This window comes from Oryx dammah, unplaced genomic scaffold (genome assembly GCF_014754425.2).
Source record: "Oryx dammah isolate SB20612 unplaced genomic scaffold, SCBI_Odam_1.1 HiC_scaffold_20, whole genome shotgun sequence".
Lineage (NCBI taxonomy): Eukaryota > Metazoa > Chordata > Mammalia > Artiodactyla > Bovidae > Oryx > Oryx dammah.
In genome coordinates, this window is record NW_024070204.1 from 34,427,630 (window position 1) to 34,442,000 (window position 14,371).

Consider the following 14,371-nt stretch of genomic DNA (forward strand, 5'->3'; position numbering starts at 1 on the left):
TTCTAAAGTCTCTTAATTTGTTCTAGCATGAAGTTTCCTGTTTGCCTTTGACAGAATGATAGAAAAAGGAAGTTCTCTTCTACTCTAAATTTTATTGGGCTAAACAATTAACAATTTTAAGTCAAAGAAGAAATACCCTCAAAAGGTACTGTGCACAATGTGATCATTTTGCTATTAAAATTGTCAAGCTTCACATACTCATATGGTTGCTTTTTATTTTACCAATCAATGGAAACAGTGACAGACTTTATTTTGGGGGGCTCAAAATCACTGCAGATGGTGACTGCAGCCATGAAATTAAAAGATGATTGCTCCTTGGAAGAAAAGCTATGACCAACCTAGACAGCATATTAAAAAGAAGAGACATTACTTTGCCAACAAGGGCCTGTCTAGTCAAAGCTATGGTTTTTCCAGTGGTCATGTATGGATGTGAGACTACGGACTATAAAGAAAGCTGAGCACTGAAGAATTGATGCTTTTGAACTGTGGTATCAGAGAAGACTCTTGAGAGTCCCTTGGACTGCAAGGAGATCCAACCAGTCCATCCTAAAGGAAATCAGTCCTGAATATTCATTGGAAGGACTGATGCTGACGCTGAAACTCCAATACTTTGGCCACCAGATGTGAAGAAATGACTCATTTGAAAAGACCCTGATGCTGGGAAAGATTGAAGGCAGGACGAGAAGGGACGACCGAGGATGAGATGGTTGGATGGCATCACCGACTCAATGGACATGAGTTTGAGCAAGCTCTGGGAGTTGGTGATGGACAGGGTAGTATGGCGTGCTATAGTCCATGGGGTAGCAAAGAGTTGGACACAACTGAGCAATTGAACTGAACTGAACCGAACCGAAATGGCATAGGCAGTTTTTAATATTGTACTTATAAGAAATAAAGGTATAATTATAACAGTTTTATTTCTTACCATGCACAGGAATAAATCCTAAATCAGAGAAGACCTGTAAACAAGTCTGTATCTTCATATTTTAAAAACAATATAAGGTTATAAGTATCTTCATGTTTCTCAACACTTTTTGAAAGCACAAAGTGCTTATTTAACATTCTACTGTATGAATGTGTTTATGTTGAGTCTATTGTTTTACGACCAAAGAAGACTTTACAAGTTGGCAAATGGCTCATAATAGAGTTTCCTACCTTACAAATTTGGTTAAGAAAGAGATTCACAGAAATTACATTTTTAACACAACTACTTGCTATTTTAAAGAAAAATATGTCCTCAATATATACAGGGAGCAGTTAAACCAATAACAGGTCATCAACACATGAAAACATCAGCTATTTTTCCCTTCTCTTCAAACTTGTGTAGGGTTGCCAATAATATAACACTGGGGTCTGTTAGCACTATTTCAACATAGCTATATAAACCTGGAAGGTCAAGCAAAGAAAGTTTCACATCCAAAACTATTCATTAACATATCCTACTATTCTTTGGAAGTGTTTCTTTCTGGAGAGGTAGAATTAAACTGCAAAGCTGATAAACTCCAACGACAAAATGATTTTTCTCTAAAAACCATTATTTTTCCATGTCAATGAAGCACACCATCAAAACAAAGAGAAGACAAAAGCCCCATGACTGTAGCTGAGGTTATGGCTCACCGAGAGGAAAGAAGCGAGGCGTGCCAGCATATATCTTGCCCAAGAGCACAATCTTGAGACTAAGAGCATGCATCCTGTCTGGGGAGCTCAACGTCACACTTTCATTTAGTTCTGTAAGAAAGAGACATGTCATTAGAAACCCAAAGTGTTTTGTTTTTTTTTTTGGCCTTGTGGCATGGGATCTAGTTCCCTGAAAGTGAAACTGTTAGTCACTCAGTCAAATCCTACTCTTTGTAGACCGCATGGACTGTAGCCCATCAGGCTCCTCTGTCCATGGGATTTCCTAGGCAAGAATACTGGAGTGGGTTGCCATTTCCTTCTCCCCAAAGTGTTTTTAATGTGAAAAGTTTATATTGTGTCTTAAGGGACAAAATACGATAGAGCTTGTCTGTATTCACATTAATATAATGAGCAGATTCTGTTTTTCTGTTAGTGTCTGACATACTTTCATCTTAGAAGGGGACTGGTTATGGGATTCTGAGCTAAGTATCTCAGAATTCCTTACTAAGCAGTACAAACCACAAAAATCACAATCTTTTCTGAGGGTCCTCTCAAACATTCATTGGAATCCTTCTCTAGAGGATCACCCTCAACCATATCCAGGTACCTGTCACCTACCCTCTGCTTGGATATATACAATTTTCACGAGCCCTTAATATATGATCACTAACAGTGTACATTCGCTCTTCTACCAAGTCACTAAATACTGTGTAGCTAACAGACCTAGCTGTGAGCACTTACCTTTTTCTATGATATCTTGCCAAAGTGTCTGCACCAGTATAGGGTCTGAATAACCAGCACAGTGAATTATTGCAAGTTTACATTCTGCAAGTTTAAATGGGTCAGCAAACTCCCCATAAAGCTGTAGGATAAAATGCCAACATCCATCAAGAGGTTAGTATTCAGAAATTAACAATGAAGAACCCCCTGAAAGTTAAAAGTAACCAAAGATGTTATCTGAAGTTCCTAAAATATGATATAAATATGTGATGTTGTGTAGGTTGTCATAATGCCAGATTAAGAATAGTTAACACATTTAAACAGATTTCAGTATGTGTGCCTTTTTTTTTTCCCTTGGCTAAGAGCAAGATGCCTCAGTGACACTTCTTTTAGAACTCCTATTGTCCAAACTAAGGTTTGAAAAGATCATGGATATACTGACAAATCTAAGGGTGCTTCTGGGTACTCAGAGAAATGTCCAGTAATAATTGAAAAAGAAACTGTTCCAGAGGGTACAGAGTGGGAAAGGCTTGGCAAGTTGGGCAAACATAAATTATTTTTTCAAGACAAGAAACAGCCCATAAATTAGATGTCAGGAGTTTTAACAAAATCCCATGTGAGGTTGATAGATTCTTGACAGAAAGTGGCCTGGAAAGAGAAACATGCTCTAAGGGTGAGGTAACATGGTGGTTTCAGCCCAGTGACATGCTCCCAAAGATGGCTCGATTGCTTTCTTAAACACAAAGGAAAATGCAAAAGAAACAAGGAATTTGTAGATAATAGCTGATTATCATAGGGATTTCATTTGCCTTTTTATTACCTTAGTTATGTCCATTAGTTCAGAATCCAGCTGAGAAATTGCATCCTGTACAGAAGAATGATGGGAATATTGCCTTTGTAGTGTCTCTTGTATCTGAAGTTGGATCCTGGCAACCTGGTTTGGGTAGAAAAAAGCAAATCTTAAGTTCTTCATGATAAATCACCAGGTATTTGGAGAAATGACTCCTAGTATCTGACTTTAAGTTTGTTTGCTAAATAACAAACTTTAAGTTGGTTAAAATAAAATAACAGCATAGTAACTACAGTTAATGATACTGTATTGCATATTTAGAAAGTTGCCTAGAGAGTAGATATTAAAAAGTTCTCATCACAAGAAAAAAAATTTTTTGTAATCATGTATGGTGACAAATGCTAACCAGACTTATTGTTATCATTTTACAATATATAGAAAAATTTAATCATTATGTTGTATACCTGAGCAATTGTTATATGTCAATTCTACCTCAATAAAAAAAATGTATAAAGACTTTTATCAGAACAGACTAGCAACCTTTCATTACAACAAAGAGGATTACACAGGGACTGGGCTGTGCCTGAGAGCCTTTGCTGCCCACCAACACCAGTTTCTCCCATGATTACAGCCAGACAAAATGGCCAGAACTCTACTTCACAGGCTCCTTTGCATGGAGCCTGGCCCTAAGACTAAGTTCTCTTCAAAGCAATGTGAACATAAGTATGCCACTTCAGGGCTGAGGTTTTTTAAGAGTGAATGTGCTTCTGACATGCTCTCTTCACACTTCTTCCCTCTGATCAAAAAAAAAAAAACCACACAAACCAAGTGGAAGAAAGCCACATGCCAAGCAGGAACACCAACTCTGGATTTTTGTGATTGAGGAATAAGCTTTTGTATATGGACCACTACATATACATTAGTGTGTCTCTTAGTAAAGGCTTTAGCCCACTCTACTTCATACATCTATTAATAATCTCCGGAATTAATGGTGAATGCAATATAATCTGCTTAGTGTTAGAAGAGTTAGAATAAACCTTTAGAAATGTCACAGAGAAAGCTTTTAGATTATAGCAATGCCCTAGGACCCAAGTGCTGTATTGTTAAAATCTTTTATTTATATATAAATATGAAAAGAAAGAAAGCAGCAGAAGAGATTAAAATTAATACTGACTGCTACAGATCTACTATTTTTTAGGGGAAGAAGAGAAGTGGACTAACACATGGCTAATAATCAGTGTGGATAGGCTTAAGTATTGTTAGCACTTACTTCCATTTTTTCTTCTAATTCATGAAGGAATTCACCATCTGCAGCTATTGATGAAATGGCAGTGGAACTTTTGGCACTAAGGATGGCACGAGCAATGTATTCTAGTCGCTGCTGAAGTGAAATTTCTGTGCTGGAGGCGGAAAATCCTTACTGTTATTTATGTGAATTCTTAAGGAGCCAATATATATATATCAGTTATGATGTACTATTTTATACCAGATTAACATAAAAGGCCATTTGAAACTTGAAAAAGTAGAGGATTTCTAACAAAAGAGATTCACAATATAAGTGAACATATAAAGAAATACTTATATCCAAAAAATTATCTATTATAAAACTTCAGTATATTAAAAGTTGGAACCTTCTAAAGTTAAAGAAAACTTTTTGTTATTCCTCATATTCTTCACTTCTCTACCTTAATGTGGCCAAACCCAAATTGATACCCAAAATGCAGACCACTTCTTAATTGAGAAGAAACTATATGCTCAGTTTTAAGGAAGCAAAAATTCTGAAAAAGTACAAAGACCGCAAAAATGTATTGTTGATTACTTGTAAAACGTGCAACAGAACAGTTAAACGTCGTGATAAAAGGAGAAGCTTCCTATCAGCATTGAAGAGCAATCCTAGCATTCTCACAAGCAAACTCAGCCTGAAGAACCCAGAAAGAAAGACCCCTAAGTTCTGCAAACCTAAATCATGGTATATCTCGTCCAAAGGCAAGAAGAGCCCAACCCTGATCTTCAGAACACCTGCATCTGGACAGTCAACACCCATCTGGTCCTCAAAGAACGTGAGCGAAACAAAGACACACCTCTCAGCTAAAAGTGTTGCTTAGTCAGTGACTCTGGAAAGAATCCAAAGGTGAACTTTAGAAATTTCTCCTGTGTAAAGGATGAACTAGGAAAATAAAAAATGTTTAATGCGATTTCTGAAACTTAGAAAAACTGCTTTTACAAAAACCTGTATTTATTCTTAAAATACATGGAGACTGGGGTCCAAGAATAAACTCTTCCTGGCATTCTTCAGCGTTTAATGGAGAAAAATACCTTGTTAGAATAAAAAACTGAAATCTCCCTCCCTCATAGGGTGATTATGAGGGTCAAAAATATATAAAAGTTCCTTGTGAGTAGTAAAGATATAGATGGACAAAGAAAACAAAAGACTCTGTACCTTTGGGAGCTTTGTTTCATAAAGGCTTTATTTCCCCCTCTCATCTCTTAAAAAAAAAAAAAACCCACTTGAAACAAACATCTTGAAAGTGGATAACATTTCCAAATTACTTAAAATAGAATATTCTGCAGCTGCCAACTTATTTGGTACAGCTTACATATATAAAAAAGAGTGCAGTGAGAAACAGTAACATAATAGTTGGAAAAAGATTTTACTGTGGAAAGAGATGGATGCTAAGTTAAGAGCTAAAGACTCGATGCACAGGGTCCTCATATGCAGGGGAAATTAGGTTGCATGCGTGTGTGAAGTAGAAATGGACAATGGGCACTGTTCTTAAAAGAGGATTTCCGAATATTTTATAACAAGAACGTAGTAATTGTGATAACAAGGAAAAAAGTCCAAAAGTTCAAATGAAAAGACATTTAAGGGCCACTCGAATAGTGCAAGCAATGAGCAGCATGACCGAAATGACTTACAAAGATTTGTACAGTAGAGTAATCCAGAAATGAGATTCTGAAGGCCTGGATAAAAGGTCACAGTCCATATGTGCCTCTGAGGGCACAAAATAATAGGCACTCAAATACTGGATAAAGAAATGAATTACAGAACCTTAAGACAGAGCTATAGTGAATTAAATATTTAATAATGCTGTCATTTCATCTTAATTTTGTTCTTTGTTTCTTTTTGGTGAATTCTTTCTTTTTTTGGTCAGTTCTTAATTATACAAAAACTATGACTTGACCAAGGCCTTTACTCCGAAATACTTTTTAGGTCTTTACTAGCTCAGATTCCTCTTCTTTCCTTTTATTAAACCAAAGACAAATTGAAGTCACTACGATATATGTCATTTTCTATATGTGAGGGGAATTTATGAAAATCAAGTGATTATTATGACCAAAGAGGGCAAGAAGATAAAAAATGCTTTGGGTCCACACACACAGTAATTACAACTGCATGAGTGCACACACAGACGCACACTCTCCCACTTGCTATCAGCCACATCTGGATGCCTGAAGTAACCATTCTGATTAACATGGTTTAATCACAGCTTTGCCTCAAACACCTCCTCTTATGATCTTATGTTTTAAAAATAGCACCATATTCTTCTGGCAACATTTCAAATGAAGAGGGTCAAATTAATAATCTTTCCGAAATTCTATTAAGTTGTCTTTATATAACAATCTAATTGGATATATCAATGCCTTCTGTAACAGAACTTTTTTTTTTTTTTTTTAAATATTTATTCATTTATTTGGCTGCACCAGGTCTTAGTTGCAGCATGTGGGATCTAGTTCCCTGACCAGGGATCAAACCTGGGCCCCCTGCATTGGGAGCTGAGAGTCTTAACCACAGGACCAGGAGGGAAGTCTCTGTAACAGAACTCTTAACACTCTGTAATATATATGCTGTGAGACCTTGTCAGGAGCTTAAACCAAGGGAAGAGTTGAGGAAATTGGTCTGGAATTTATTAAACATTTAAAATTATGAAGCCTTTGAGAAGCATTTTTTGTCCTTTCAATTAATAATAGTAATGATTTGCTGTCAGTAGGAAAAGAATCTGAAGACAGTTTAAAGAAAAGGGGTTTAGAAAATAGTTTGAATAGAGTCTGTTTAGTAGGAGTTATTTGGTACCTTTACACATTATTAAAAATGAAACAAACAAAAAGAAAAAACTATAAACTTTAGGTAAATCCAGGGCTTCCCATGTGGTTCAAATGGTAAAGAATCTGTCTGCAATGTTGGAGACCTGGGTTCAATCTCTGGGTCAGAAAGATCCCCTGGAGAAGGGCATGGCAACCCGCTCCAGTATTCTTGCCTGGAGAATCGCCATGGACAGAGGAGTCTGGCGGGCTACAGTCCACAGGGTCACAACAATCAGACATGACTGAGCGACCAACAATTTCACTTTAGGTAAATCCAAGTAAACTCATAAAAATTCTATATACGTGTAACCTGAATAAAGTTTTCTTAAAATCTTAAATTTAAAATTTAAAAATTAAAGTCAGGATGCAGTAACTAGATATGGTCCAGTTATCAATCACTCATCACCATGAGAATGGGAGGCCATACCTGTGCATGTCAGCCAGTTTGGACAGGACACGAGCTGCACTGCTGAAACTTCTGTTCTTCTCGTAATACCTCCAGAGTAGATCCATATAACGAACTTTGTTTTGATCAACTTTGGCCATTCGTACTAGATGTGGCTCCAGAAATGGAGAAGCAATCTGGAAATTGTACAGTTGTTCAGAAACATTTTCTGACCTCTCACTTGCTCTTTACATAATAAATATATCATCATTTTATAGGTGTGCATTGTTTTATGAATACATAAGCAATATTATAATCCAGTAACAGATAAGAAAGGGGCAATTTTTCTCATTATAAATTATCAAAGAATTGCTATGCCAGTTGTATTATGTTGATAAAAATAATTTATTACAATCCAACTGGAAATCTTTTAATAAACTTTGAGAACACAGTTACTGATTTTAGCCTCTGAGCTCAAAGACATCCTTGCCACAATCTGTTGCCATTTTACAGAGTGAGGAACACTGACGCTTAGGGTAGTGAAAGGACATTTGTGAAGCAGCTTAATGGCAGAGTTAAGACAAAGTTCAGGTCTCCGAATTCATAATCCATTGATTCTCATGCCACAATATAAACAATCCCAATCAGCTTCTAAATAACAAGAAAATGAGAGCAACAGGATACCTTGCTCACTAGAAAAAAGTATTACATTACTTGGCTTTTCACGCATATCTAACAGTTGGTATATCCTAATAACCATATATACTAATCCACTGAGTTAATGCTACTTAAAAATATAAATTCACACTATTGGTATAAAAAATATTTACCTGTAGCAGTTTATCTGCAAGGTCTGCTTGTATTAGCCAATTGTAAAGGGCAATACTAAAGAGCTCATCTTTGGATCGCTGAGACAATTTAAGCATTTGTTCAAACTAAAAAAACAAAACAGTAAAAATTAGCACAGTTAAATGCTTGACCTGACCTTCAGCCTTTTAAACCTCTAGCAAGAAATCAAGAATCTGTAAATGGTAAGTTCTGAGAGCTAGCACCTTTCCCTAGAAGATTATACCACCACCACCACTGTGCAGAACTTCTAAATGCAGAGCATTTTCAGAATGAAAATACACTGTGTCCCTTACATGATGTCCTGCTTCTTCATTGCTCAGCATGTTGGGATCAGATGACAACACCGGAGGCCCGGGCTTCTTGGGGACGCTGGGAGACTGAGGCGCGGCCTTACTTTGATTTACCAGTTCCTGAAGTGTATCCGTAATACACTTGTAACTGTTTAATCTGAAAAATCATGGAAGAGGAACGGTTACATGATTTAGTTAGCAACTGGTTAACAAGCGAAATATAAACTGAAGGTAATTTTGAATACACACACAATTTGGTATTAAAAATAATACAAATCATACACTTTTCCTATAGGTTTGAGAAGCATTTGTTTAGAAGGGTGAACTCATAAAAACGAAACACATGTCTTAGATTGGTTATTTATTTCCTTTATGAATATCCATTGTTTTTTAGCAGTCTCTAAACATTTAAAAATCATCCTTTAAAATACTAAAACAAAACAAAACAATTAATCTTCATTTAGAACCAGACACTGAGGGCTGGACAGGTGAGGCAGCACTTTTGTTTCCAAATATTTTATCGCATTTAAAACTGACATTAACGTGTATACACTGCTATATTCAAAACAGATAACCAACAAGGACGTACTGTATAGTACATGGAACTCGACTCAGTGTTGTGTGCCAGCCTGCATGGAAGCGGGGTGTGGGGAGGGGAAGGATACGTGTATATGTATAGCTCAGTCCCTTCGCTGTTCACCTGAAACTACCACACTATTGTTAATGAGCTATACCCCAATACAAAATAAAGTTTCAAGTTTGAAAAAAAAAAACCAGAAACAAAAAACTGACAGTAATACAATTTCAGAAAAACCACAGAGGTAGTTCAAAATATTTCTTAAGAATTCCCACCAGACTATAATTTTATCCCTAGGCAAAGAATTAGAATATTGATTCACACCTTTGAGAAAATGGGCATTTTTAGGAAAAGCATAATTCAATTTTATAAGGGCTGTACTTGAAACATTATTTTCCTAATACCACCAGTCAAACTTTTCACAAAGAAAAGTCCTATATCCATAAAGTTGAGACTCTGCTAAGGTGACAAAACTCACCTTTCCTGGAAAGCCTGAAGTCCTACGATGTCTTCTTCTGGTTCTCCGTGTTTATAGAAATGAAGTCCAAGACCCTGAGGATCTTTTTTTTCTGCAGCAGTAAGAGAGAGCTCCACCACACCCTCATAAAAACGCACTAATGGGAAAGAGTTAAGGCATATTATTAAGTGCATACATTTTTCCTTAGCTGGCTTATAGAAGCTGGTACAGTCATCACATACTAAGACACAAGAAATTTATTTTGTATGTCTTATCACTTGGGCCACTGAAAATTGAAGGAATATTTGCCTCTGAGTTGAGCAGAAGGTATGAAACATTTCGTTTCTCACCTTGCCTATACTGAGCACAAACACTGGATAGGTCCACCTGATTGCTGATTTTCTGATACTCCTTTAAGGATTCCCTTAACATTCTTTCCTTTTCAATCTTATTTTGAACTTGTCGGGAATGCTGGAGAAGTTCATTTGCCTGGAAGTAGAGATGATAAGACCTTAGAAAGATATGAAATCAAGCACACAGATGATGCTGTCAATACAGGTTTTAGTTTATGTCTAAATTTACATCTGGTTTATGACCATCAAAGATAAAAACAACTCTGCAAACTTACTTCTTCTTAATTTTAGGCAGAAAGTTTTTGACCAAAATATCCTAGCTATTCTTATATTCCTCTCTCAAATATGTTAAGTAAGACAGCTTTTGATTGGGAAATCTCTTGCCTAGTAAATACATTATTGGTCAGCAGGCAGTCCAGGAAACACTGATTTTTTAAGGTTTTTTCACCTGTAGGAAAGGATCAATAAAAATTGCCCAATTAACTCTAATTTATTATACACAAGTTTTAGTGATTTAAAAAAAAAATTTAAAGAAAGGCATATTTAACCATTTTTTCCGTATGGTCTAGAAATACTATCAAAGATTCTTTATGAAAAATTTATATATGTATTTTAAGAAATAATATATTCCGACTTCCTTCTTACACAGAGGAGAATTCTGAGGTCATGAAAGGCTAAGAGACCTACCCCCAGGTCATATGTCAAGAAAAAAAGAGAATTTCTGATTACAGTACCACTGTGCTCTTAGCACACTGCAGAAAACACCAAACAGGTAAGAGAGCATCATACCTTAGAACAAACTGCATCATCAGTGCTATAAAGAAGTGGGCAGATGTCCTGTAAGTGTAAGCTAATGCCATCAACAGCAGCATTATCTCTGATGTAGCAGTTGATTAGAGAAGCAATTAATGCCCCAGTCAGTTCCTTGTCCCTGATTACCAGGTCTTTAAAGGTGGTGATTTTCAGCTGTTCTTGAAATTCCTAGGAGTATAAGAGAAAATTTTTTCTTTGATCAAAAATATAGGAATATCGTATTTCTGCACAGAATGAAATTTCTTCAATAATTTAAAATAATTAAAACATTAATAGCCTCTATAAGTTAAAAAATAAAATATACTGAAGTATAAAAATAATAAAATTTTACAAATTTTCATAGATCATAGAGAACTGGAAAAGAACCCATAGTATGCCTATTCCAAATCTCTCACTTTACAAACAGAAAGCAAAGCCCAAGTAAGAGCCAAAACTGGAGGCAGGCCTCCTGACTTTAGTTATAACTAGGAAAAAACAATCAATTATCTACTTAAAAAATCTTTGGCTTACATTTATCTATCCAAAATAATGTGTCTCCTGCTTGCTGAGTTGTGTCCATCTCTTTGCAACTATAGCCTGCCAGGCTCCTTTGTCCATGGGACTGCTCAGGCAAGAAGACTGGAGTGGGTTGCCATTTCCTACTCCCAGGGATCTTCCCAACCCTGGGATCAAACCTGTGTGTCCTGTATTGCAGGTGGATTCTTTACCACTGAACCATCAGGAAAGCCAAAATAATGTTCAACTTCTATTAGTCAAGGACTTCTAACTGGAGTTTGATCTCATTTTGAACGAATGAGGTTACTAAAATGGAGTTCTAAAGTATTAAGGTGATTTATACCACAGTAACATTCGGTTTAGTGATTTGACTACTATCTTTTCCTAAATTTTAGCAAACACACAATCAATGCTCAATTTCTTGATTTATATTTAATTTGCATTCCATGAGCATGTCGGGAAGGAAGCTTTGAAGATAGATCACAAAAAAAATAATACCTAGGCTAAAAGTTGACCTAGATTACGCTTACCAGCCAATAAAACTAGAAATGATTATTCTAGCTGTCGTCGAAAAGAAAACAGCTTTCATAATTAAGCATATTCATTTGAATCTTTAAAAGATAACAGAAAATACGTCTTTAAAAGGAACAAAACAACTCACTGGACAGTACTGGAAAGAACACAAAGACTGTCTTTTAACTTTGAAAACTGATCCTTAAAAGTCAAGAATCAAAACATTTTTGGGTAACCAAATAGCCCTAGAGGATAAGGAACAGAACTACAGTTAATAAACAGGGAAGAAACCACAGACTTAGGAAATTACCATTCTGTAATAATAAATGAAATAACTGATTCAGGTAATGATTATCAATTGACGTGATTAAGGCTTGATGAAAGTTTGATGAAGAATTTCACAACAGTAGGACTCGACTTAACTTTTGAATTCAATAATCAATGTTAATATGACTAAAAGTGGGACAATCAAAGCTTTTATGTCTCCTAATAAATTAATACATTAGCTAATAATAAACATAATAAATGATTATCTATGAAGTATTCTATTCTTTCTCAAATAAATGGAACTGAACTTATCAAGCTTCTATAGACTTGATTTCCATTTCACAGAAAATGCAAGAAACAGGCAAACAAGTTCACTACAAGTATACAAATTCGCTACAATGCAATAGCAGAGAGAGAGAGAATGAATTACTCTAGACTGAGAGACTAAAGAGAAATAACAACCAAATGAGTGAATCAACTGTTCAGATTCTGATTAGAATAAACCAATCTTACAAAAAGATATTTTTAAGACAGTAATTTCACTATTTCAGATGCTACCAAAGAATTGATAATATTGCTAAATGTAATAATGAAATTGGTGTTCAAGAAAATGGCCACCTTTTTAAAGGAATACATACTAAAATATATAGAAATGAAAAAATATGATGTCAGAGATCTACTTTAAAATAATTCAGTAAAAAAGAAAATAAGGGGATAGATTAAACAAAAGGGGTAAAATGTAAATGCTGCATACAAATGAATTGTGTATTTAAAAATATCTTTGGTAAAGTAAGATTTCATCCACAATCACAAACTTGTGGTTTTGACAATGAATCCCTCATGTTATCAGGGTGGCTCAGACAGTAAAGAATCTGACTGCAATGTGGGAGACAAGGGGATTAGTTGTTGTACTTCCTCTACTTTGTGTATGTTTAGAAATGCTCACAATGAAATTGACAGGTAGGAATAAATTTCCCTTAAACCACCTAACATTGAGATAAATGCAAATTACCTTTATCCTTAATAAAGCTTCCATGAGGGCAGTAAGAGCAGCATGGACCATTCATTTCCCATAGTGGGGAACATCTTTCTTTAAAGTAGGAATGTTTAAACTACATTACTGGATTCCTTGAAATAACATTCAAAAAGTCTGCATATGTGTCTGTATGCATTCTTTGAAGGTGGGGAGAGACAGTTTTGATCTGATTCCTATAGGGATCCCTATGGGATCAGATAAATAAAGGTTACAATTTACTGTTGGAAAAATATCTTTGGTAAAGTAAGATTTCATCCACATATCACAAACTTCTGGTTTTGACAATGAATCCCTCAAGTTATCAGAGTGGCTCAGACAGTAAAGAATTTGCCTGCAATGTGGGAGACCCAGGTTTGATTCGGAGAAGGCAATGGCACCCCACTCCAGTACTCTTGCCTGGAAAATCCCATGGATGGAGGAGCCTGGTAGGCTGCAGTTCATGGGGTCACTAAGAGTTGGACATGACTGAGCGACTTCACTTTCACTTTTCACTTTCATGCATTGGAGAAGGAAATGGCAACCCACTCCAGTGTTCTTGCCTGGAGAATCCCAGGGATAGGGGAGCCTGGTGGGCTGCTGTCTATGGGGTTGCACAGAGTTGGACATGACTGAAGGGACTTAGCAGCAGCAGCAGGTTTGATTCCTGCATCAGGAAGATCCCCTGGAGAAGGGAATGGCAGTCTACTCAAGTATTCTTGCCTGGAGAATTCCATGGACAGAGGAGCCTGGCAGGCTAGTCTGTGGGCTTGCCAAAAGTCAGACATGACTGAGCGAATCTCAGTCTTCAAGTTATCATGCTTTACTGCAATTTTCTCATTACATACTAATTTATCATAACCTAAATGTTTCCCAAAAGAATCCCTCCTGAATCTAAGTGCAAGATTAAAGCTTACTCAAAACAAGTTAACCACAATACTAACAGTATGATTTTAAGGAAGAAAAATTTCCTACCTTCTGAAGTTCTCCTACAATAACAGTGAATTGATGTTCACAAAGAAGTTTCCATAAAGCCAGAGCCTGGTATGATTTTCGAACCAACTGCTGGATTGCCTGAAGTGAAATCTTTTCACTCAGTTGAGCCTCTAATTACAAAACACAACTAATGAAGTTTGCAAAATGACAGGTT

The 14,371-nt window shown here is 36.1% G+C and overlaps 1 protein-coding gene across 3 annotated transcripts in view; it reads right to left on the reverse strand.

Annotated features, from left to right (window-relative positions):
- The window catches only part of NUP155 (nucleoporin 155), a 52,903-nt gene that overhangs the window by 6,290 nt on the left and 32,242 nt on the right, over positions 1 to 14,371 (reverse strand). For 2 of the 3 annotated variants that reach the window (XR_005724770.1, XM_040262353.1), the window contains exons 22-32: positions 14,197 to 14,327; positions 10,911 to 11,102; positions 10,119 to 10,257; positions 9,790 to 9,925; positions 8,738 to 8,891; positions 8,426 to 8,530; positions 7,638 to 7,792; positions 4,398 to 4,527; positions 3,158 to 3,271; positions 2,359 to 2,479; positions 1,618 to 1,728 (exon numbers count right to left, since the gene is read on the reverse strand). Coding sequence is in view for 1 of the 3 variants with exons in the window: in XM_040262353.1 (XP_040118287.1) it covers positions 1,618 to 1,728; positions 2,359 to 2,479; positions 3,158 to 3,271; positions 4,398 to 4,527; positions 7,638 to 7,792; positions 8,426 to 8,530; positions 8,738 to 8,891; positions 9,790 to 9,925; positions 10,119 to 10,257; positions 10,911 to 11,102; positions 14,197 to 14,327 (1,488 nt within the window). In the remaining 2 variants the exon portion in view is untranslated. Of the gene's footprint in view, positions 1 to 1,617; positions 1,729 to 2,358; positions 2,480 to 3,157; positions 3,272 to 4,397; positions 4,528 to 5,208; positions 5,295 to 7,637; positions 7,793 to 8,425; positions 8,531 to 8,737; positions 8,892 to 9,789; positions 9,926 to 10,118; positions 10,258 to 10,910; positions 11,103 to 14,196; positions 14,328 to 14,371 lie in introns of all 3 variants that reach the window. The other variant, XR_005724771.1, reaches the window with a different exon arrangement.